This window comes from Lynx rufus, unplaced genomic scaffold, assembly GCF_022079265.1.
Source record: "Lynx rufus isolate CCGP_SWC_20201006 ecotype Redwood Valley unplaced genomic scaffold, mLynRuf1.p SCAF_7, whole genome shotgun sequence".
NCBI classification, from domain to species: domain Eukaryota; kingdom Metazoa; phylum Chordata; class Mammalia; order Carnivora; family Felidae; genus Lynx; species Lynx rufus.
Genome location: NW_025814889.1, coordinates 54757349 through 54783237, shown reverse-complemented (window position 1 = coordinate 54783237; position 25889 = coordinate 54757349). Strand labels below are relative to the sequence as shown.

The window sequence follows — 25889 nt, the reverse complement described above, 5'->3', positions numbered from 1 at the left end:
GATTTCACCCAAGATGCAGAGGGAAAACTCCCAGGTTTTCTGTCCTGCACTCCCCACCCCTTTCTGGCAAAGTACCTCCAGTGGGCCTTCTGCCTCTCCTCACTCCTCTTCTCACAGAATTCTCCAGACTCATACATACCTGGATGAGGCGGGACATTGACTGCCCTCCCAGAATTTCCAGTGACTCCTGGTTGACAAACTAGGGAGGGGATAGGGTCAAGCCTCAGTGCCTGAGTAGCCAGTATAACAGACAGGGAGGCAACTTGCATCTGGAGTTGTGGAGAATGTTAGGGGTGGAACAGAATGTTCCAGTGGAAACCTGAGTTTCATCCTAATCTGCCAGCCATCCATCTTCCTCATAAAAGGCTGCCTGCTGCATCCCCTTTATGTCCTCTGTGCCAGCCCACCCCATGAACCACAGGACAGCATGTGGGAGGCAGAAGGGGGAGATGGACACAGGGACAGGGACAGAAAGGCCCAATAAATTCAAGCCAAGACTAACAGGAGACAAACAGTCCACAGTGGAATGGAGAGACAAGGAGACAGACCCAGAGGTGGGAGGGAGGGAAGAGGGGATCGTCCAGAGAGCAGAGAGAAAGGTCCAAGACAGACACAGAGAGACACCCAGAGGTCAGAGATAGTAGAGATAAACATGGATGCAGAGAAATGAGTTGGAATCAGGCTCAGAGGGTTTGAAAGCCATGGATCCAGAGCCAAACAGATACATGGGCATAGGGCCAGGGCAGAGCAGATAGCCTAAAGAAGTGCACACAGAGAGGGAGGAGAGGGAGACAGAGAAGGGAAAGGAGGAGGCGGGGGCCAGAGAGGAATGCAGTGAGAAGGGGCAGGTAGAGGTTGCAGAGGTTGGGATGCAGACTCTGCTTCAAGGGTTCTACTGCTCTCTCAGGATCTGGGAGTACAGTGCGATGAGAGCCTCGTGTGTGTGTGTGTGTGTGTGTGTGTGTGCACCCTCTCTCTGTCTTCATTCCTTCCCAAATCCTATGCCTCTCCTCTGTGCTCTTTGAGGCTTATTCCTGCTTCCCCCTCTCTGAGCACTGCCTCTCACCCTGGGTTCCTCTACCTGCCTCAGTCCCACATCACTTCCACATGGTCTCTCCTTCACTCAGGCTTTTCATACTTTTGCCTGGACTTTATATTTCTCCCCCATTCTGCGGCTATCACTCCCTCCCTGGCACCCTAGACTCTGTAGGCTGTTCCTCCAAGTCACCTCTGCCTTGGTCTCCCCCTGCAGGTCCTCCTTCCACCCTTCTGCATTCTGCCTGAGGCTGATGTTGCCTCCCAGTCTCAGTCCCAGTCCTAGCTGTGTTTCTGCCCTGATTCTTTATCAGATTCTCTCTTTTCTTGCTCAGTTTCAGGTGTGGTTGCTGGCCTTTGCCCCCACCCTCTTCCATGGGGGCTCTTCTGGACATGCCAGAGCTCCAATTCGACCTATTTCCTCCTCTCCTTCCTGTTGTGAAGGTTCAGGTGTTGCCTTCTGGCTCCCAGTCTCTGCCAGGACCTCCCTGGTTGTGAAGCAAGAGGTCTTGGGCTGAGTTGGAATACCAGCCATGTTCTTCCCCATGTAGCCTCTTCATCTGGACTTACTCACCTGTAAAATGTGGGAAATAATATAGGAGCTTCAGGATATAATGCATGGTAATGTAGTAAGAATTAGCGCTGTGGTAAGGAATACAACAAACTCAGAGACTAAAAAGATGGTGACCTGAGCCAAAATCAAGTCAGATGCTTAACTGACTGAGCCACCCAGGTGCCCCTGAAACCATTAAAAACACCTAGGAAATTGACCTGAGAATTAATGCAAAATCTGCATAATTTGAGCCAGAGAACACGACAGCTTTGTGGTGTGGAGAGGTGAATTGGGGGAGAGAAAAGCCACAGAGCTGCCAAGTGTAGGAAGCCATTTTCACAGAGGACAGAGAGAAAGAGAAGGGGGGGAAGTGAGGTGCATTGGGATCATGCAAGCAAAGCATTATCCCTGAAAGATGCTAGACAGAAAGAGTGAAAACACTTGCAGGGAACTGGAAGTTCCGCAAACCATTGTTCCCCAAAACCATTGTTAGGGAGAATGGAAAGGGTTTCATTACTGCCAGCATTCTATAAACAGTGGAGCACAGAGTCTGAAGTTTCAGAGCTCAGTGTCTGGCTATGCTCTGGTGAGGAAGGAAAGTGAATCCTCAGGAGCAGGCAGCTTGGTATGAGTGGTCTGTGTGCCACATGGGGAGAAGTGGTTCCCCTGCTTGGACTGCATTTGGTAGAGGCCATACAGCTTCCCTGTGGACAAAAGTCACAGAAGACCCCAGAGAGCTGCCACGTTTCTGCTATAGTGAAAAGATACCAGCTGAGTGCAGCAAAGCCTGGCACCAGGTGTGTGTTGTGATTTACCATAAACTCTGAGCCTTTGCCACTGCACAATTGGGTGAATGTTTTCTGGGACAAGCTGGTACCAGGACATTGCTCAGCAAGATACACAATGGAATATTACTCAGCGATCAAAAACAATGAAATCTTGCCTTTTGCAACAACGTGTATGGAAGTAGAATGTATTATGCTAAGGGAAATAAGTCAGGCAGAGAAAGACAAATAAGGGGAATGAGATAGCACCTTCTTTTGGTCACCATTCAGGGTCTTGACAGCCCTAGTTTTGATTACTTAGAGCAGGAAGCTCTCTAGACAGGGAAAAAAAATATATATATATATATATTTCTCCAGCACAATGCTCAATGTATATTCAGTTAAAATATGCTACAAACTCTGAATGACTATCTCAGAAAGTCCTTTATGGTGAAGCCTAAGCCAGATCTCTTTTAATTTTATTCCTGGAATGATGGGAAACATGGGTGAGAGGGCAGGGATGGATGGTGATGATAGAGGAACCTAGTAGGAGATTCTGGAACAGGCAGTTTTAGGGGGTGCTTCCATCCTTTTTAAAGAGCTGCTTAGAGGACTCTTTAGCTGGATCTGGGAGTGGCCTCCAAATGACATAGGCTGGACTCCACATGGCTTCCCTCACTCTTCTCCTGCCAACAAGGACCTCCTCCAAACCCAGGACCCTGGGAAGCTTGTTTCCTTTTAAATTCCATCTTGCCTCCAAAAAGTCTCCCCACAAAGTCCCACTTAAGCTCTTAGTCCACCAAGTCACTCATGTAGGGTCCCACTAGTCTTCCATCACCCTCCTCCAGCTTTCCTCTAGATTTTGCCTAATCTACTTCCTTCACTCTTTACCATTCCCTTGTGACCGCCTCCTGAGGGCCCTGCCTCCTGAGGACCCCGCCTCTCGAGGGCCCTGCCTCTCTAAGGCCCTGCCTCTCATAGGCTCCACCTCCAGAAGGCCCTGCCTTGGGATGGCCCCAACTCCCTGTGGGCCCAGCTAAGCTCCACTCTTGGTCCTGACTCTGCTTGGGTAAACTTCCCTCTCCCTGGGTTTTACTTACCCTTTCTTTCAGGTCTTCCTCCTCTGGGGTAGGAAAAGCACCTGGTAAGTGATTTCTCCTATTTACAGAGTTTGGCAAGAAAATGCAGACAGAGCCAGAGAGCAAGAAGGCTGGCCTGGAGTTCCACCGACTGTGGACTTGGGCTTTAGAGCAGACGGTATTTTATAGCGCCAGAACCAGACTCTGGATGGGAGGAGGGCAGTGCAGATCAGAGACCTTGAGAGTTTGGGAATGGCAAGTAGGTTTGCTGGGGTCAGAGTGGTTTAGAGGCCTGCACTCTCTTCTCCTCCAGACCAGAAACCTTCTCAGCTCTGCTGAGGAAAATATTAATTAGGGGAGGTTATTTCTTTGACCTTCTCTGGCATCCTTCCTACTTCTTTGCCCTGTCCTCCTCCCTTGCCTTTCCTTTCTGACCTGGTGCCAAGCTTGTTTTATCCATCTTTGTCTTTCCCACAGCGCCCAGCACATTGTATGCTTAGACCTGTTCTTTGAATTAATGAATATTCTTCCATCTGGCTTTGCTGCTTCCTTCGTGTTTTGCCATGCTTTCTCACTGGAAATTTTAAGTCTCTGTAGCATATCCTCTTAGGGTGGACATTGTTGTGGACTTTGCAGAGTAGTAGGTCAGCTGTATAAAGTGTTCCACCACCACGACAGAGGATTTGAGGGACTTCTTCCTCCATGCTCAAAGAGCTAGATATCTATTTTTACAACTGCTGAATGTCTCTCCCTGCCTTTCTTATCTAATTTTCAAAAGTTGTGGTGGGGATTGATTATAGGCAAGCTCAGGCTGTAGCAGGCAATTTTACCAAGTTCCCCTGGGGTTTGGCTCCCTATTGGTCTTAAAACACTGGGTCTCCTAAAGGCAGTTTACCGTTATCCCAAAATATATTTGCAACTGTTTAATTTTAAAGGAGATGGGAATATTAAATTGTTCTCCACCCTCCTGCTGACTTCCATGTACATGTGGACAGTACCCAAACACCAGAAGCCTAGATAACACTTATCCAAGCACAGCACCTGTTTTATTGATTATATGTGGCAAATGTTTATTTCTAGGTTGTCTTTCTCTTACCCTCTGGCAATTCTTGGGCAACTTCTGTCCATTATCAACTAAGACATATGTGCTTCCAGAAGGCAGATTCATTTTAACCTTAGTTTAGCAAAATCGTGTGGAAAGTCCATTTTTCTTCAACAAGTATATTCCAAACTAATCAAAATAGTTTTTCAATTATATTCTTTTGGTTTATTCTCATCCCTTTTTTCTTTTATTACTGCAGAAATCACAAAGCAGAGTGGGGATTAGAAAGAACAAGGAAAAATAGATAGAGTATTCCTTGAAAAGTGGTGGCAGAAGTTATTTGTTGTAGATTATAATGCCTGAGCTGGGGTGAGACAGATGGGTCTTGATGGAGAAATCATATTGACCATTATTTGGATAAGAACACAGTACTTTGAGTCATGATACAACTTTCATATGACTCAGATAATCTGGTGACACTCCTAAAACAAAACAAAGCCAAACAAATTAATATTACAAGGGAGATATTGAAGATGTACAGCAGGGCTATGAGGGGAAACAAGCACAGTCTTGTGAGAGTGGATGGAGAGAAAGAGACAGTCGAGTCCTTACATGGGAGGACAGAAGGACACATTTAAAGATATGAAAGAAGATAACCAGAGAGATAGTTGGCTTTCCAAAGCCACCTTGTGTGCAGTATATTATTGAGAGTGTATATTGGGAAGAGGGACACAGAAGAAAGAACCAGTGGTTCTGACCACTCAAAATGACTAGTCTAAAAGTGGAGACAAGAGTATAGTGATAGATGGGATTATTAGATGGATTTCTAGAATCTGTGCCTTCAAGGAAAGGAAGGGCTTGGGGGAAAAAACAAAGTATTCAACAAAGCTTCTAGGAAAAAGTGTTTTTTGATCAGTGCTCACTGTAGATAAAGGCCATCCTACATTAAGTTGTTTGGAAAATAAGGTAGACAGCCAGATGGATTTCCTTCTACTGGTTTCTCCTGAGAACTTTTATTAGGTGTTCTGTGTTGACAGGATTTGGGGCTGAGAAAAGGGCATGGAGAAGCATAGGGGGAAGAAGAGAAGAAGTTGATTTTCACTGCTGACATCAATGTGTCACATCCCTCTCTAATCCCTTAACTGCATGTGCAGACTGGCATTCCCCAGATCTCTTTCTTATTCTTGTATGGAAATTATAATTCTGATTCTTCCTGGTAGTGCATCTAATTTCTGAAGACCTTTAGAAGCAGAAGCTCAAGCTTTCTGATTTGTCAAGTTGATTATCTTGTTTTGGTGTGATTGAAATATTAAGAATTTCAAAACATGGATTATGATTGAAATTAAACCTGTAAATGTGTCAAATCATGAATGCAGAATGTTGCTTTTAACTTTGTCTTCTCTGCAGTTATCCCAAAATGACTATGAAAAGGTGCCTTTTCACAACCATCCTAGAATGATACTAGAAAATATGGAGTCTACACAACCTCTAGAAAACTTATGGCTCTCTGATTGTATACCCAAATAATGGTTAAATGATACTAATGTGGTGTGTGCATGTACCAGGGACTCCATTGTCATTGTGGGAAGGAAGCAGACATGTTTTGTTCTACATCTACATAGATTTGGGTCTATATTTGGCTGGATGTGTTTGATCTACATAGAGTTTGTTTGGATCATGTTAGTTTGCATCAGGATGGGTTTTCACTGACTCAGAATTCAGCTTCTGCCAGACTGGAATGGTATTTGAGAGGTGTAGGCCTGGGGGTGCTAGGGTAGGTAGATGAGTAGGTGGAGGTGGATGTGTTTCTTCCTGGTCTAATGAGTTTGGGGGTTGCCATGCCTTCAAGCTGAAGTCTTGGTTGCACCTGGTAATATTTACTTGCATAATAAGGGTTTCAAGCCTTATGAGAAAAAAAATGAAGCAGATTCTACCCTAAGGAATTTTTATTTTAGAAAGGGAGACAAAGGCTGCTTTCAAGTAACATGCAAAGTATACCACAAAGTGAGATTACAGTTGGGAGGATGTCTGGTAAGTGATCCATTTGGTGAGGTTGTTCTCAGAAGACTCCTGGGAGATTAGTTCGGATATTTATTTTCCTTAGTAAGAGCTGAATTTGGTTATTTCAGCTTTCTTTCCAACTTTTCAGGGAAGCTACCTGAACTTTACTTCTCTATCCCCAGAGGAGAAGAAGCACACTTATTACTATTGCAATGGGTTCTCCTTTCCTTTTCTGCACAGACCAAGAATGAGAATATTTTTATATTATTCTTATATTTTAGTATCTAGATCTTTACTAATATCTGTAGCAAATATTTATCTGGATCTGTTTAGTTAGGCAAAATGGATTTACTATTTCAAGATGTGATGAAGTTTGTTTTGTGTTTTTGGTGGGGGGGGTCTATTTATTAGAGTAAGTCCAAGGCTGACAATGTAGCTTGAACTGATGTTTTCCTGGGAAACAGATATACACAAGGCCAAGATGGGGGTAATTCCCCTCTCTTCCATGCAGCATTCTCAGGTTGACTCATGGTGCACAGAACATACTCAGTAGTCTTGCCAACACTGGAAAATGAGGTCCTTACTACTCTTACCTTCCATCAACTAGGAAGCCATCTGGGATCTTGACATACTCTTGCTGTGACTGAGGAATACCCTTCCTGGTTCACAGTTTATGTATCTTTCACCTATTTTGGCAGGGTGGAGGTCTTCACGAAATGCCCTTGGTTGTAAGTTCCCAGACAGGGGTATTCTGTATTTGCCACCATTGTTCTTGCACTGTGTGTAACTGAATGCATTATGATTTTGGCATAATAGTGGTGGTGTTGATAATTTAAGGGGAAGAAAAATGTTGATTTTGCTAGAGTTCTTTTACACAAAGAATCAGTGTGGTGCCTAAATTTTCTAACTTGGAATTTCCCCTTGTATTCATTTATGCTTAGTTGAAATCTTATCTTTAAAAGATTGAATCCAGTCCTTCTCAGTTAGAAATTTTATGTGGCTTCTACTTGAGGAACGATCAAATTTCTCACTCAGACCCAGCTCAAAGTACATTGAATCCATTTGTGTAGTTATTTATAGACAGTACAGGAAAAATGGTAGCAAATAGAGAAAATTCTTTTCTCCAGGAACTTAGAATCTAAAGGAATTTCAGAGATACATTCCTAAAATCCTGAAACAGGTGAAATCATGTTCTACACACCATTCAATCATTTGAGCATTGTACATTCCTCCTTTCTTCAGGCTAGCCTTAAATGCAATTATGCAGCTTCAGTCTTATGTCATGTAGCCTAAGGCCAAAGCATTAGTTGGCTTATTTTCCAAATAAAGTAAAGCAGTGGAAGTAATAAAACTGTGTTGTCTATCTGTTCAATTGCCAAACATCAAAGAGATGACACTGGAGAAAATCATAAAGGTCACAGATAATACACTTTGTTTCAACTGACTTGGGTTACTTCCTTTGTACTTTCACTTTGTTGTGGTGAAAGCGACTTGGGCCTCAGTTGTTGTGTTGGATCTCTGACATAACCAAACTGGGATGTAAATCTTGGGACTTCCTTGGATGTGACTGTTTAATTCTCTGTACCTTAGGCTTCAGCTGGGGAAGGAAAGGCAAGCAGAAGCACCATCAGGCAGAAGCTCTGCTCCCAGTACCACCTCACCACCCACTATTCCTACCCTCTTCCTTAACTGGGTGTCTACTTAGTGAAAAGTTCTCGGCTAGTGGACATTAATGAGGGGAGATCAGGGGGCAAGGAGAGCATACTGGAGAATATTGGAGAGATCAGGTATCTCTGTGTAGGTGTGCCTAGAGAAGCTTGGGGATGGAGGGTCATGTTGAGTAAATTTGGAAAAAGCTTGTTCTAGGCAGAGAAAGGCAGTCTCTGTGATGGCTGATAATAATGATAGCAAGATGTGCATGTGTGGGAAAAGATTTGTCCTGTCCAAGCAGGAGCCACAAAAGTTAACAGTAGGAGTAAGTGGTAGAAGAACAGTGAAAAGAGAACGTTGGCAATACAATCTTAGAAGTTTGGACTTAGTAGAGAGGAGGAAACTGCAGGTTGGTTGGGTGTGTGTGTGTGTGTGTGTGTGTGTGTGTGTCTTTTTAAGACTTGAGGAAAGTGTCATTTCCCAGAAGGAGGGTAGAGAGAACTTACACTTCAGTTATCAGCTGCATGTAGCGATCAGGAAGAATGTATTTCAGGTCTTTATCCTGCTTCAAGGGCAGCAGGGTGAATCTTCGTGAGAGCTGAGGGCATCTCATTGTTCAGAGTTACCAATTTTATGGAGCAGGAGGGTGAACCAGAGAGTATGGCAGGAAGCTGGCCTTAGACACGCAGTATTCGCAAACCATAGGAAGTTACTAGATACAGGTCTACTGTGGACAAGGTTCTAAATGTCTAAGTGATTTCATGTCATCTGAATTGAACTGAGGTCTAGGTTGGTGATCCCCAAATATCTGAAACCAATGAGTTCAGATGGAATTCCTTAGATTTGTTCCAAATTTTTATGCACTTTCCCCAAATAAGGTCAGGATCCTTAGAGGCTGCTTTGTCAATCCCCTTGTTTCTGGATATATTTGAAGTTTTCTTCCTTTTGAAACTAAAATAGAAAGGAAACCCTTTATCTTTTCTGTTGATCTTCCTGTACCAATATCATGTTCATAATGCCCATTATTCCTTATCTCAAGTTCATATCCCTTAATAACTTAAAAAAATACTGAAGAGATCCAAAAACAGACAAAGAGGTCTTACTGGTGCCTGATGTCCATGGGTGATTAATAAATACTAACTTTGCTTTAGGTGCTGTGAGCTCAGAGCTGGTCACAGACATGGGTCACAATGGGGAATCCTAATGCCCATTTTATATTTTCTACCAGATCAGGTCTCCTGTTTTCAACAACAACCAAGTCAGAATGATCACTCTGAAATAGCTGAAGTCCTATTGCAGCAACACTCTGCCATTTTAGCTCTGAAAGTGGTTAATCAAATTTTGGAATGATCAGCGAGCTGACATTTTTCTGGTACTGGTTCTTCTGGGTTAAGGATAAGAGGACATTTCAGTTTCTGGCACACATTCCTAGTCTGCCTGATTGACAGCCACATCTGGGGAGCAAATAGCCAGGTGAATTAGGAAGCTTAAAAAAATGTTTTGTTAAACTATAGTCATTAAACTGTCACCATCTGCATTCTAACCTCCTATGTTCCAGTTGGAGCTGTCCTTTGTAACAGATTATTCCTAACACTATGTGCCAACAGACTGTTGTCTGGAAGACTTGGGTGATGGCTGAGGTTTGGGATCCCAAACTAGAGATATTTAGGTTGTCCAAGAAATTGTAACCATCTTCCTGCCATTGGGCTCTCATTTTAGAAAATGTCTGTTCTCCATCTTCCTTTACACAATGAGAGTCAAGGTTTCATTTTCTTCTCCAGCGCTCCCTAACTGCATGAATGCAGTTTATTTCATTTTAATAATGAGGTAATAACTAGAAAAAATTGGATAAAAGAATAGGATGATGAAAGAAGTCATGGGAGGACAATTTATATTTGGCATCTAGAGATCTAATACCCTGTATTTCCACAAAAAGCCAAGTGAAAGGAGATGGGCTGAAGTTGCAGGTAGGAATTACAATTATCTGTAACATCATATCCCAGAACTATTGGAATAGCTACATGGATGCTTTGGAATCTTATTTGGCGTCTAAAAGCATAGTCTAGAGATCATTTGACCCTGGGTTAGGTTTGGAGTTTAGCAAGATAAGATTTAATTGTAGTTCTCAGATTTGATGGTCCCAGTACTTGCAGCTCTGGCTGATCAGTATCTATTTGTGAGGAAAGGGAAGAGATTAGCAGAAGGTAACCCTGGCACAGATAAAATAACTGGCTCAAATACTCCTTTAATAGTTATTCCCTGAAGTCTTGACTCTTTGTGGAGGTAGCATGCTGCATGCAGTAGAAAGATTATCATCTTTGAAATAATAAAGAACAAAATTCAAATTCCAGCTCTTCTTTGTACTGGCTATATGAGCTTGGGACTGCTGTCTAACCTCTCAGTCTGTAAAATGAAACAATAATACTTATTTAATTGGGATGTTATAGGGGTTAAATGAAATGGCATGTGTACATTACTTGCAGCTCAACAAATGTTGGTTCTCTTTGTCCCCCCTCAATGTATCCCTAAATTTTGCACATATACCTGGTACCCCTATTTGCCAGATCCCATTTTTCTCTGCCTCATGCCCATTCACGTGTTTCCCAATGCCTCTAGAGTTGAAGTCTACGGCCCTGGCTTATTAGTCTGTGTTCATCCTACAAAATGACAGTAAGGATATGGAATTTTAAAAACTGTGCTAACATGAGCCATGGTTGTGGTTTTGTTCCAGTAATTTTTGCTGTTGAGTTTTGGTTGTAAATCAAAGCCAAGAGAGTTCTATCTTCCCACCCACTCCTCTCTTCTAAAGTTCCTGATTTGGGGCTAGACCATTCAGGGTGGGACTCGATTCCAAACAAGTATAATGGCAAGATTGTTTATAAAGGGCATTCAGGGAAAAAGAATCCATAACGTTTCCTATGGGGACATTCTTGTTTTTCTTCTACCCTTTTAGTTTGAAAAATATCCAACTTACAGAATGTTGCAGGAATAGTATAATTAACACCCATTTATATTTTACCAAGGCTGAGCAATTATTAATATTTTGCCACATTTGTTTGCTATCTCCAGTGTGTGTGTGTGTGTGTGTGTGAACAAAATATGACCCATATTCAAAGTTTACTAAATGTCCAGTTTTTCTATAGCAGAATGTTTCTGCCTAATCCCTGTGCAGTCCAGCATTCTGCATTGCATTTGATTGTCATGTCTTTTTATTCTCCTTTAATCTGCAACAGTTCCTCAGCCTGTCATTCCTGCCATGGACAGTTTTGAACAGTACAGGTCAGTTTTATAACAAATCAATATTCTTTGGAAGGTTGCTTTGTACACTGATCATTTTTTATCATTAGATTCAGGTTACACAATTTATATAAGAACATTGTTGACAACAATGAGTGCCATGTCGGCAGAGGGCACATCTTTTTCTTCCCCATTGTGTTTGTAGCATCATGCACTAGGACTGGCATTTATAAGGTGCTTAATGTTTATTAAATGAATGAATGACCTAAGATGTTCACTGCCACTTAGGTCTATTATTTTGCTACTTGAGGGCTACTCCCATTTTAATTATACATGTTTGAAGTCTTAAAGATAACACAGGACCTCTGTAATGATCCCAGAGAGAAGGGAAATGAGATTGGGACTATGATGTGAGGCAATCTGTGGAGTCTCTTTACCCTAGAACTGGGTGGTGACCATAGTGTGCTGAGAGTGGAGGATGAGTAGATGGTCCTTAGCTGGGAAAACACAGCACACAGAAACTAGGAGTACCTGGCATGTTTCCTTGCCAAGAGAAATTAGTTATTTACATTTCCAGATTTTACTATATTTCCCTCCCCTCACCCCCATTAGAATCCTAAGAATGCCATAGTGAAAACGGACTTCTGTCTCTCCTACTTTCCCAGCTGGGACAACCCCATAATTCTCTCCTTCTCTACACTTCATCTCTCCCCCACCCACACACAAGTGTGTATTTTTTTTAACATTTATAAATGGTGGTTGGGTGGCCATTCTTTCTTGATTTGTGTTAAGAAAATATATAACCTTTTGGATTTACCATTTGGATATAGAAGCTTTCATCCCTGTTTCCTGGGGGGAAATGAGGTTATGAAAGTTACTCTTTAGTTTTCAGAAATGTGTATTCAGGCCTCCATTTGGGGCCCTTTCTCTCTCCAGCTCTGAGCATCTCAGACATTTCTGACAGTTCTACCTGAGGCATCTGGGGCTTGGGACTGGATTCATGAATGTAATTCTTCAAGGCTTGCAGTGCCTGATTCACATGATTCCTACCCTCTTTCTGAGAGTCTACCTACCCTTATCTTTGCAGTCCTTATTTTCACCAGGTTACAGAAAGACATCTTTTTATCTTCATGTCAGCTCCTGATTATCCACAATAATGCTAGAGAATAACATTAAATAGTGAGTGATGCTAAAATGACTTTTGTTTGATTTATAAGTGATGGAGTCCTGTCTAGAGATAATCCAGAAAGTGAACAGCTTCAGTCAAGTCAATTCATCATGTTATTCTCCCATGCTGGTGAATGGAATCTCTTCTTTGGCATCTAGTCAGGGAGGCGGATGCAAGAACACAGCATGTTCAACCCTCATTTTGTTTCAGACCCACAAGTTATCTATTGAGAGCTCTGCAAAACTTATTTTCATGCCTTGTTTAAAACTGAGAACCCAATACTTAGCTCACCAAACATTAAAATCAGTAGGCAACATGTAAAACTATCAGCTTTTCTAGGGTTTCCATCACACCCAAAGTAACAGCCAAAGTCTTCACGGTGACTCTCAGACCCTATGTGAAGGATCAGGCTTCCTGCTTCTCTCTTTGATCATCCTCTCCTGCTTCCCCCTTACTTATTCTGTCCTGGCCCCACATGTCTCTTTGTTATTTCTCAAAAATAGGTGGTTTTCATGACGGAGATGTTGATATGACAGAGTAGTATAGGGACCCTGAGATTGTCTCATCCCTGAAACACTGCTATATCAGCATTAAACCATTTTGAACACCTAAGAAGTTGATCTGAGGATTCACAGAACAATTAATTCTGCATAATTGGAGCCAGAGAACTTGCCAGGTATGTGGTATGGAGAAGTGATTTGGTATAGAGAAAAGCTGCAGAGCCTTGGAGTGTAGGGAGGCATTTTCATGGAGAGAAGACAGAGAGAAAGGGGGAGAGTGAAGCACATCAGGATTGCACAAGTAAAGCACTCTCCTGGAAGTAGCTGGAGAGAAAAAGTGAAAACACTCGCAAGGGACTGGACAAAAAATCTGTTCCCAGAAACCATTGACAGGGAAAAAGGAGAGGATTTCATTGCTGCCAGGATTCTATAAACAGTGGAGTGCAGAGTGTGAAGTTTCAGAGCTCAGTTCCTGGCGGTGCTGTGGTGAGGAAGTAGGATGAATTCTTGGAGCAGGCAATGTGTTCTGAGGGGTGCCACATGAGAAGTACTTTCCCTGATTAGAGTGCATTTGATAGAGGTTATATGGCCTCCCCACTAGCAAAACCCCAGGCTGACCCCAGAGAGCAGCCATGTTTGCTGTGGTATTGGAACAAAGATGCCAAAGGACAGCAAAACTGCCCTCTGTGTGTTGCACAGGCTGTGTGTTGTGATGTGTCATAATCTCTGAACCTCAGAGATTACACTGAGCCACAGTGTAATTGCATTAATATTTTCTGGGACAAGCTGGCACCTGGACATTGCTGGGCAAGACCAATCTCCCAGAGAGTTGGGATGGGTCCAAGTGGAGTGGTCTCTGAAGTGTGGGGTTTTTGAAACACAGTTCCATCTCAGATAAAACTTTGGAGGAAGGTGCCACCTGGAAGACAGAGAGTTTGGACACTGACAGGGAAGAGGTGGGGAGCAGATGAAAACCTGAGACAAAGGAGGGAGTTTGCAGGTCGGTGAGGGCAAGGGGTTCCTGTGTCAGAGACTAGGGAGCTGGGTGAAGCCATTTTCACATCTAGCATGTGCATGTGTGCACACACACAGATGACCCTAGTAAGCTAAGTAGTGCCACCAAGTGAAGAAGGAGCCCTCACACAAAGCCCCATCCACCTGTGCCCTCCAGGCACAGCCCCAGAAGACCAGCACAAACCCCTTTCACAGACTTATTAGTCTGCAGACTATAGTGTGCTGCAAAGTTTCAGTTATAGAAGAAACTGGATGTAACTTCATTTAGGTTTCATTCTGTGTGCTGGATCCTTTGTTTATTTGTTCATTTTCTTTACTTCCATTTTTGGTTAGGTTGTTCTCCTTTTTCTTTCTTTATTTTCTTTTTCTTTCTTGTATAAAGAAAGAGAAAATTCTTTTTATGGTTTTGTTGTTTTAACTTTTTAATTTTTATTCTATTTCATTTTCTTTATTTTATTCTACTTTATGGTTGAAAACTTTTTTATTTTTTTAACATTTTCCCTTTCTCTTTTTTTCTCTATTCTATCAAGCTTTTCTCAATAAGCAGACCAAAACACACCTAATATCTAGCTTCCTTTATTTTATTTTTTTGTTTTCATTTTTTAATTTTTATTAATCTTTTTCTTCCTCCACAATGAGAAGATGGAGGAATTCATGCCAAAACAAAGAATAGGAAGAAATGATGGCCAGGATTTAATCAACAGATATAAGTAAGATGTCTGAACTAGAATTTAAAACCACACTTACTGGAGAGAGTTGGACCTCCGGCTTGTGAGCAGGCACCTTCACTTTGCGCACAACCAAAGAGCAGTGAGTGCAAAGCCGTGAAGGGAGGCTGAAGCAGGGGCAGGGGAAGCTCAGCCATAGGGGCACACAGTTGCCTTGGTGGGTATATGGTTGGGGCCGAGGTTAGTGCCCAGGTGCTGCAAGTGGGGCCCACGCGGGTGCAGCAGGCCTGGAAGTGAAGACCCCGGACTTCGGCCAGCCAGAACCTGATTTAAAAATGGGTGATGTTGAGAAGGGCAAGAAGATTTTTGTTCAGAAGTGTGCCCAGTGCCATACTGTGGAAACGGGAGGCAAGCACAACACTGGGCCAAATCTCCATGGTTTATTTGGGCGAAAGACAGGTCAAGCCCCTGGATTTTCTTACATGGATGCCAACAAGAACAAAGGCATCACCTGGGGAGAGGAGACACTGATGGAGTATTTGGAAAATCCCAAGAAGTACATCCCTGGAACAAAAATGATCTTCACTGGCATTAGAAGGCAGGGGAAAGAGCAGACTTGATAGCTTATCTCAAAAAAGCTACTAAGGAGTAATAGTTGGCCACTGCCTTATTTATTACAAAACAAAAAATGTCTCATGACTTTTTTTTTTGCCTTTATCAAACTTCTAGTGAAGCAGCTGGTATCCAAACTCTCTTTGAAGCTATTCAGAAGCCACAAGGCCAACTCCCTGATTGGCAGGAGTGTTAACATCCAACCACGGGAACCAGTGGAACTTACTGCTTTGGAAAAATGTTTTGAAAGGGAAAGGTCCAGAGTGAGGGCAGTGCCCTTCTTAGAGGAGTGTACACATGACCTCCAGGACAAAGAAGAGTGGGTAGGGTTGGCTGGGAAAGCAAAAAGGCCTTAATTTAGTGGGTGGATATTGGATTTGACAGTGGTTCTTCTTGGGGACATGGGATTGAACTTTTGTTTTGGAGTTTGGAAGTTGCTTAGATACTGAGAGAAACCCAGGGAGGAGAGGGAGGAAAGGGGAAGCCTGGGGTATTATTTCATACAACCTGGCTTCATGTCCTCTGGTCCCTCTCTGCAATTCTTTAAGCACCCTCCCTAAGGAAGTACCACCTTTGGGAGAGACAGTTTCCTAATTAAACTGAGATTCACAGACCCAGGGCCCTCATTAGGAATTGCTCTTGAAATAAATGATGGTGCATATTCTTTTAAAAAAAATTTTAATGTTTATTTATTTTTGAGAGAGAGAGAGAGAGACACAGAGTGCAAGTGGGGAGGGGTGGAGAGAGAGGGAGACACAGATTCTGAAGTAGGCTTCAGGCTCTGAGCTGTGAGCACAGAGCCCAATGTGAGACTCAAAACAAACAAACTGTGAGACCATGACCTGAGTTGAAGTCAGATGTTTAATGGACTGAGGCATCCAGGTGCCCCTTTTTAAAATTTTTTAATGTTTATGATAGTGCATGTTATAATCTCCTGTTTCCACCTGGGTTTGCCCTTTGCAATCTCTCTTTTTCTCTCTCTCTGTCAAAAAAATCCTACTTATAGGAATCTCAAGATATGCTAGTCAATGAATACATCTATATACTCATTTTTTTTCTGTCCTAAGTGCCTTGTATGGTTGTTTCCTAAAATTATGAGCAAATCCTAGTCCTGTGTAGTGAATATTGGGGCTGGAAGTGTGGAATTCAGAAGAGGAGGTATATGGATCCTGGTCCTGCCCACTGAAAACTTTTAGGCAATAAAGGAATTTAAACAACACACCCAGGACACTAACATGCAGAAAGGGAAAGTTAGTTTCAACTGAGCATCAGGTTGGGCTGTAAGTGCTGGCAGGAAGGGGAGGATAGTTGGAGATGGGAATCAGTTTAGGAAAGTCTTTTTAGACATGGAATGGGGGAAATGTAAGATGAGGTTGAGAAGGGATAGTCCTGTAATAACTAGACAAGACTGAGGAGGGCATCCCTGGCAGGGCAGGTAACTTACCTAGGCCAAAGGCTCATTCTAGGAACAGTAAACAAGGATGTGAGGAGCTGAGTTAGGAAGGAGGTGATGGGCCTGAGGGTAGGGGGAGAATTAATGTGGGGCTCTGACAGCTGGGTCAGAGAGTCTGGACTGAATATAAGCTATTGGAATAATCACAGGTTATTGCACGGAGCAAGAGCATTTCTGATCATGGTATTTGAGGCTGATGTTTCTCTGTTGTTATCAACTGGATTTGTGGTAGGCTTTCTCAGGATTCCCAGTCATGGATTTGCTTTCCCTTCTATAAGTTTGCTTGTTCATCTCTTGTTCTGTCTGCTTCTGTTGGAATCATAAAATATTATTATTTAGTTCCCAGATGTTTTGTTCTTTGGGATGCTTCTCTGGTATTTACATACTTTATTGTAGCCCTCTTTCCCTCATCTTCAGTAAAAGTGGGAAGAGCACAAAGACCACCATGCACAACACAGTTGAGGGAAACAAATGATCAAAAGCCTTACCCCTCTCTCACCCTGCCGTTCAGATGGTCTTCCTCTGGGATTCTGGCTCATGGTCCATGGATAGACTTCAGGAGAGTGTAGAACATTTTTTTGAGGTGGTCAACCTCAGAAGCGTGTGTGATTCAACAAATGTTAAGAATCACTGTTGTGTCTTTGTTGGGAGGTAGGTGGCTGGAGACAGCTCCACAGATGGAGAAATGTGGTACAAGCATCCAGAAACAGTTAAAGGAGCTGGAGGAGAAAGAGGAATTGGGGAAAAGGAAATGGGTTCAGAGGGAACTGGTAGGAAGGGTGTCCCATCGTTCCTTGTTCTCCACCCTCTTTCTAGCAGGTATTTCTTCTCTGTATTCTCCAAGTCCTGGCAATTACATGATTCCAGTTCCTTCAATTTAAATCTACTGAGTTCCTGCCATTTATTAGGCAATGAACTAGGTCCTCTCACAACATCACCTCATGCAATTCCTTTGTTGAATCTGAAGTACAGAGTGGAGTCCACTCTCCCTCAGTCGTGGACTGTTAGCACCATCACTTCCTGTTAGGCTGTATATAAATGCATTTTTCCCCCTTTCATTCTTATCTCTATTCTTATTTCTCCTCCTCACTGGAGGCACTTGCTTTAGTGTATTTAGCAAATACTCTTTCAATCCATGGTCTATATGTGTATTTAGATGCATTCATCCACTCAACAACTACACAGTGCCAACTATATGTCAGACACAGCTGTAGGTACAGGGAATACAGCCAGGAGAAAAGAAAAAGGCCTGCTTTAATAGAACTTACTTTCTTTTGGAGTGAAACAAATCATGAACAAATGAATAAGTAAAACATATAGCACCTTAAATATTAAGTGCTATGGAAAAAAAGGGTAGTGAATAAGGTATGTTGTGGGTGGCTACGAGTGGAGTGACTAATGAAGGCTGTGCTACAAATGTACTTTTTCACAAAATGCAGTTAAGGGAGCAACTATCCAAATATCTAGGTTAGAAGTGGTACAGTTATAGGGGACATCAAGTACCAAGGGTCTGAGTTAGGGCTTGCCTGGTATATTAGGAGGCTAGTGGCTAGAGAAAAAATGAGTGGGAGAAGAGAGAAACAGAATACTGAGAGGTAGCTGGGTCAGTGACAAATACTGGAGGATTTTGTAGGCCATTGTAAATGCAGATATTGGCTTCTACTCTGAATAAAAAGGGAAACAGTAGAAGGTTTTGAGCACAAGAATTATGTGACATTTTTAACAGATATATGTGTATCCTTGACCAACATACAATATTTTTTGGGCTGTTTTTGTTTGTTTGTTTTGTTTCATTTTAAAGTTTATTTATTTTTGAGATAGATACAGAGCAAGTGCAAGAGGGGCAGAGAGAGAGAGGGAAATAGAGAATCCCAAGCAGGCTCCACGTTGTCAGTGCGGAGCCTGACTTGGGGTTCAAACCCAAGAATCGTGAGATCATGACCGGAACCAAAATCAGGAGTCATATACTTAACCTACTGAGACACCCAGGAAATCCATGGCTGTTTTTTTTTTAATGTACATAAATGGCATTGTGCCTTACACCTCATTCCCCTTTTACTTTTCCTACCTAACATTGTTTCTGAGATCTACCCAAGTTGCTGTCTGTAAATTTGCTTATTTCTCTGACCTGCTGTATAATATTTTATTATGCATATAGGACACATTTTACTTACATATTCCTCTAGTAACAGACTCTTGCATAGCTTCCAACTTCCAGCTACCACAAATAGTCCTGTGATGAATGTGCTCATGTGGGTCTCCTTATGAACTTGGGAGTTTCCTTTAAGTGCTACCTCAGAGAGGGATTGTGGGGTGGGAGGATGTGTGCATTTTTAATTCCAAGGTTGTACTTCAGGTTGTACTTCAGGATGGTGGGCCCAGTTACACTCCTACCAACAGTGAATGATAGTTTATATTTTCTCATCAGATTCCCATGTTGATCCAGTAAGGGAGGTCAAGTAAGTTTCCTGGAACTGAAGCTTAAAGAGATTAGACAAATCACCCTGGTTTATATCGACAAGCAGAAGAGCCAGGGCTGAAATCCAAAATTTCTGACATAATGTTCCTTGTTCTTGCCACTATAGCACCCAGCACTGCCTCTTCCAGAAATAATATGAAGCATCTGTAGACAAAGATATTGTTATAATATTAATTATAATAATTATATTATATTATATAAATATATTATAATTATCATAATATATGTTATAATATTCTATATCACAATTATTGTAATTATGTAATAATACTTATTATTATCATTGTATTTGAACTTTGCATCTTTTGATTAGATCTTTTTGATCTAATTCAGTAAGCCTATGACCCCCATGTGTTTAGCACTAACATCTATGCCGGTGTCTAATTAAGTTTCAAGGCAAAGTATATGGAATAAAACTGTTTTCATTGTCTCAGGAGGACCAGCTAACAGACTTGAGTTTTAGTGGATGATTTCAAGGTTAGACATTTATAAAGACTAATTGATTTTAAAGTTTGGACACTTGGGTCAGATTTTAATATTAAACAGGTAGAGTATATTAAGTATATATTGTTTGTTAGAAACTGAGCTAAGTACTACTTTACAGGTATTGTTTCACTTACTCCACACAACAACCCTATGAAGTATTACTTTTGTTCCCTTTTGACTCATGGAAACTAAAGTTCTGAGGGCTGAACAAATTTGTCCAGAGTCACCCAGTATGTGGTAGAGTTGTGATTTGAACCTGAACCATCTACCTGCAGAGCCTTTACTCCTAACTACCAAAATGTGCTTGCTTATTGTGAAAAGAAAGCTCTTAGAATCTCTTCCCTTTGAAATTGAGGACAATTTCTTATCAGTTGGGTAGTTTAGAGCAGTCATGGGAAGTATGGGGCTAGTTGGACAAGAATCTCCAGAGGGAGAGGATGTTTGAAAATGTGCGCAGGTATCTTCATTATGCCTCCCTCTGTTCCCTGAAGTGAGAACCTCTGCCTTAGGATATCCCACCTAGATTATAGGGCCTGGGTGTGATGCCTTCCAAAAAGTAAGAATTCTCTAATTGAGTGTTGGTGGTTGGCTGTGTAGAACTCAAGGCAACCTGATCTTTTTTAAACAAGTGTCCTCAAAGGCAAACAATTCTTAATTTTTTTTTCAACATTTATTTATTTTTGGGACAGAGAGAGACAGAGCATGAACGGGGGAGGGGCAGAGAGAGAGGGAGACACAGAATCGGAAACAGGCTCCAGGCTCCGAGCCATCAGCCCAGAGCCCGACACGGGGCTCGAACTCACGGACCGCGAGATCGTGACCTGGCTGAAGTCGGACGCTTAACCGACTGCGCCACCCAGGCGCCCCAAAGGCAAACAATTCTTTATCATCCCATGTGCCTTATACCTGCCATGAATGATGTACAGTCAAGGTTTTATCACAGTTGGTTTTCCTTTCATACTTTTCATTTTGCTTGCATTCTACAAGGAAAGTAATACCATTTATATTTTTACCTGAACCAGGTTTATAAATGTTGCTTGGCTACAAAGTATGTATCTCAAAGTCAAGTAGATAGGAATTCTGGATTATGTGCTCTTTCAGGCTTCTTTTCTCAGTTTGTGTATTTGTTCAACAAATATATATTGAGCACCCAACTCACAGCCTAATTGAGGAGACAGGAAGCTGACCTGGAATTTTGATTCATTAGGATCAATGGCACATGGGGGAAGCCTGGGTGCTATGAGAGCACATATGGAGGGTAGCATAAGAGTTAGGGGAGGCTTCCTGGGGAAATAACTTCTGAGCTGGGAGCTGAAAAAGAAGCTGAGGTTAGTATGTGAAGGGGCCAAGAGGGCATTAGAGACAAGGGAACATGGTGAGTGTAGAAATCACCACTAGAGCAGGAACTGGGCAGGTGATGAAGTTGAAGGAATAATCACAGGTCAGATGATGAAGGAAGGAAGACTAGGAAGGAAGATCAGTGGGAATCACTGAAGGATTTGAAGCCTGGGGGTGGGTGGGGGACATGTCAATCACATTCACAGTGTAGAAAAGTTCCATGAATTAAGAAGTGACCACCCCCCTTATCTATCTCATGTACTTGTTATTAAATCATAAAATTGGAACTGGTGGTGGCAAATAAGGAGTGTAGATGGATTTGTACATGAAAGGTCTGATCCATAACCCAAGAGTTCCTTTTGATAATCTGTAGAGAAGACTTTTCAATTTTGACTTGATTTTTCTATCTTTAGAGACATCTGACAACATTTCCTAAAATTCTCTCAAACCAAGTCTGAGTAGGGAGGAGAGTGGGGGCTGCATGACTTTGCTTTCTCTGTTCTCCACCATTCATTTCCAGGGTTTCACTATGAATTTTTCATTCAAAGTCTTGCTTCCCATTGGGGAGGGGCCCATTTGAATAGCAGCAGGGGAGGAGAGGGAACCTCATGCAAATTCCTTCATTAAGAAAATATATTTGGCATATTGAAAGCCTGGTTGAATGAGTTAAAAATAACTACTTATGAAAAACTAATAGGAGTTACAAGTGAGTGATTTAATATAAGCTCACAGAGCAGGGTAGATTCTCCAGACTGCTGGCAGCTGACATCACAGATGGTGCAGGATGTTTACAGAGCATAGTGTGACCAGTGAGCAGAGTTCCTGCAGAAATGAGCTCATCTTCTTTTTTTTTAAATTTTTTTTTTCAATGTTTATTTATTTTTGACAGAGAGAGACAGAGCATGAACGGGGGAGGGGCAGAGAGAGAGGGAGACACAGAATCGGAAACAGGCTCCAGGCTCTGAGCCATCAACCCAGAGCCTGACGCGGGGCTCGAACTCACGGACCGCGAGATCGTGACCTGGCTGAAGTCGGACGCTTAACCGACTGCGCCACCCAGGCGCCCCTGAGCTCATCTTCTTTACTGGAATCCAAAGAGGGAAGAGACAGAAGAAATTGTTTAGGTTGTGAGCTTCTGAGCTAAGTGACTTACTTCTTTCCTTCCTACCCATCATACTTTCATAACTATGGATGTAAAAATTGTAGTACATTTTGCCTGGTTGCTTCATAAAAGCACCTTTATATCTCTTCTCCCTTCTTAGAAATGGATTGTTGGTTGGCTACTGCACCTATCTCTCCAATGTTTCCTTACTAAACAGCCTGTTCCTCTCCTTTTTGGAAGTAGTTATAAAGGTCTTGCCCCTTTCTCCCTCTTCCTCTCTTCTCACAACACCCTGTGGGCCTAGGTGGGTAAAGGGAAGGGTTTGGACTATACATCCTTTGTCATCACTGCAGTTAAATGGAAGATGCAGAGTGAGGAGGAAGGGGGACAAAGTGACATCTGACTTTGGCTAGCTGATTTTGGGGCTAAAGATTTTAAGACTGGGAGATCAATGGGGCAACTGGATGGCTCAGTAGGCTAAGTGTCAGACTTCAGCTCAGGTTATAATCTCAGGGCTTGTGAGTTCAAGCCCCGCATCAGGCTCTCTGCTGTCAGCACAGAGCCTACTAAGTTCCTGTCTCCCTCTCTCTCTGCCCCTTTGCATTTGGTGCTTTTTTTTGTCTCAAAAATAAAACCATCAAAAAAAATACTGGGGGGCCAATATTTGTAATTTAAACTCAGGTGATATTTGAAAATATAGTTCTGTGATTGCAATCAGGCCCTCTAATCAATGAATTAATGTGCCATAATTCATGCTCAAGCATGGCCCAAACATCCCACATGTGAATTGTTGCACAATAAATTCATGCCATCTTGTGTCTTATAGCTCAATTAGTACACGAAGCTACATGAGATGTACCCAAATTTAAATATGTCATGTAGTTCATTAAAAGCAGAATGTTGGGAAGTACTTGGCACTTTTCTGGGGGAAAGCAAGGTTGGTTTTTCTGTGATGTCCTTTAGTGTCAGTTTCTGTGATATTGGGCTACAACAGGTAACCTGAGACTTCTAAGCGTTGGTTGAACACCATTGTTCAGTAAATACTTATTGTTTACTTAGGCATTATGGAAGAATAGCACATATAAGATGAAATATGAAGCATCAGCTTTCAAGCCTGAGCAATAGAACTCAGCAGTGACAACCCAACTTGGCTTAACTGAGACTCAGTGAATCCAGCTCCAGACTCTCGGCTCTCCACACTTCCTGCAGCTCTCTGATCCTAGAATCTTCAACTCCAGCTACAATGCTGGGTCAGGCACTTTTCAGATTTGGTCAAAAGCTGCTACGCAGACGTCAGCTGGAACATTTGGTGACTGAGGATGTCCCATGCAGAAGACTGAACACTCTGGATTTAGTGGCCCTGGGTGTGTGCTCTACAGTGGGTGCAGTTATATATGTCATAGCTGGTGAAGTGGCTAGAGATAAAGCCGGACCATCCATTGTGATCTGCTTTCTGGTGGCCGGCCTAACTTCTGTGCTGACAGGGCTGTGCTATGCAGAGTTTGGTGCCCGTGTTCCCCATTCTGGCTCTGCATATCTCTACAGCTATGTCACTATAGGTGAACTCTGGGCTTTCATCACTGGCTGGAACCTCATCTTTTCCTATGTTGCTGGTACAGCCATTGTGGTCTTTGCCTGGAGCTTAGCTTTTGACAACCTGTTTGGGAACCAGATCTCTCAGACCCTGCATGAAAACATCTTACTGCATGTTCCCCAGGTCCTTGCAGAAATTCTAGGCTTCTGTGTTGTGGCCCTTGTGTTGTTGCTCATCGGATTGCTGACTCTGAGGGCTAGAGAGTCAGGACTGTTTACCAAAGTAGTCACATTGGTGAGCCTTTTAGTTCTCAGTTTTGTCATCATCTCTGGTTTCATTAAGGGGGACCTGCACAACTGGAAGCTCACAGAAGAGGACTACGTAAAGGCTGGACTCAATGACACCTCAAGCTTGGGGCCTCTGGGCACTGGAGGATTTGTGCCTTTTGGCCTCAATGGGATTCTCCATGGAGCAGCTACCTGTCTGTATGCATTTATAGGTTTTGACAACATTGTTACCAGAGTTGAAGAAGCCCAGAACCCCCAGCGTTCCATCCCTATGGGCATTGTGATTTCACTGTTCATCAGCACTTTGATGTATTTTGGTGTCTCTTCAGCACTTACACTTATGGTTCCTTACTACCAGCTTCAACCTGGGACCCCCTTGCCTGAGGTATTTCACCATATTGGCTGGGCCCCTGCCTACTATGTTGTAGCTTTTGGATTTTTCTGTAGTCTTTCTGCCAGCCTCTTGGGCTATATGTTCCCCATACGTCAGCTGATATACACGATGGCAAAGGATGGCCTCCTGTTCTCTGTCCTTGCCAGGATCCAAACTGGCACATACATCCCCATAATGGCCACTGTGATCTTTGGCATTATCGCAGCAATCATAGCATTCTTCTTTGGACTCACTGATCTTCTGGACTTCATGTCAATTGGGACACGGCTAGCTTACTCCCTGGTGGCTTTTTGTGTTCTCATCCTCAGGTATCAGCCTGAGGTGAAGAAAGGGGGAAATGAAGCAGACGTGCAGGATGAGAGTGGACCTGCAGAAGAGAAGCTACTCTACAGGGACTACTTTTTCCATGCAGCCCCACCCCCACTCCACTCTCTGGCCGGGTTGTCTATGTTTGCTCCTCACTGCTTGCTCTGCTGCTTACTCTTCTTTGCCTGGTGCTGGCCCAGTGGCCAGTTCTGCATTCTGGAACTGCAGTGTGGATTTCATTGGTTGTGCTGCTCCTGGTGCTCATCACTGGGATCACTGGGGTCATCTGGAGACAGCCGCAGAGCTCCAGTCCCCTTCCCTTTAAGGTCCCTGCTCTGCCTCTCCTCCCACTACTGAGTGTCTTTGTGAATGTTTACCTTATGATGCGGATGACAGCTGGCACCTGGGCCCCAATTGGTTTCTGGATGCTGATTGGGTTTGCTATCTACTTTAGCTATGGGATCCAATACAGCCTGGTTGCTGAATCCCACTTAAGTTAGCGCTAAACTGTAGAACTTGTACTCAGGAATGCAGTACATATTTGTTTTGACATCATCACACCTGCATGCAGTCCGGTCCCCTGCACAATAATGGTGAATACTTTTGGGCACATGGAAAGCTAGGCCTCCCATGGCATATTGTTTGGGGGAACATGAATAGAGTCATGTATTTATTGTGGAGCAAAGAATATGTCTTTACATTTCCTTCCTCTTTTTTTTTTTTTTTTACTTGTTTCATTATCAGTTGCATCCATAATTGCTTACTGGCTTTAGAAAATATTATTAAAATAAACTAGAAAAGGTGTTTTTGTTTTCCTTGGATAAATATTCAGTTGTTGAAATAGTGTATTTATGGTAGTTCTATTTTACTTTTTTGAGGAACTTCAATACTCTTTTCCACAGTGGCTGCACCAATTTACGTTCCCAATAACAGTGTACAAGTGTTCCTTTTTCTCCACTTCCTCTCCAACACTTTTTATTTGTGTTTTGATTTTAGCCATTCTGACGGTATAAAGTGATATTTCATTGTAGTTTTAATTTACATTTCCCTGATGATTAGTGATGCTGAGCATATTTTCGTATGTCTGTCGGCCATCTGTTTGTCTTCTTTCCAAAAATTTCTATTTAATTCTTCTTCCCGGTTTAAAATTGGCTTGTGTGTGTGTGTGTGTCTGTGTGTGTGTGCAT

General features: G+C 42.6%; 2 protein-coding genes across 2 annotated transcripts; both read left to right on the top strand.

Moving 5' to 3' along the window:
• The first annotated feature begins 14971 nt into the window (after nt 1-14971).
• On the top strand, nt 14972-15331 carry LOC124501505 (cytochrome c-like). The gene has a single exon (XM_047065737.1). It carries the CDS (start codon nt 15047-15049, stop codon nt 15329-15331), a length of 285 nt encoding a protein of 94 aa, XP_046921693.1. The 5' UTR covers nt 14972-15046.
• Nucleotides 15332-23230: 7899 nt separating this feature from the next.
• On the top strand, nt 23231-25607 carry LOC124501495 (cationic amino acid transporter 3-like). The gene is given in 2 exon segments (XM_047065722.1): nt 23231-24775; nt 24778-25607. Coding segments are annotated over 2 exon segments (1776 nt in total). The 5' UTR covers nt 23231-23424; the 3' UTR covers nt 25203-25607.
• The last annotated feature ends 282 nt before the right edge of the window (nt 25608-25889 follow it).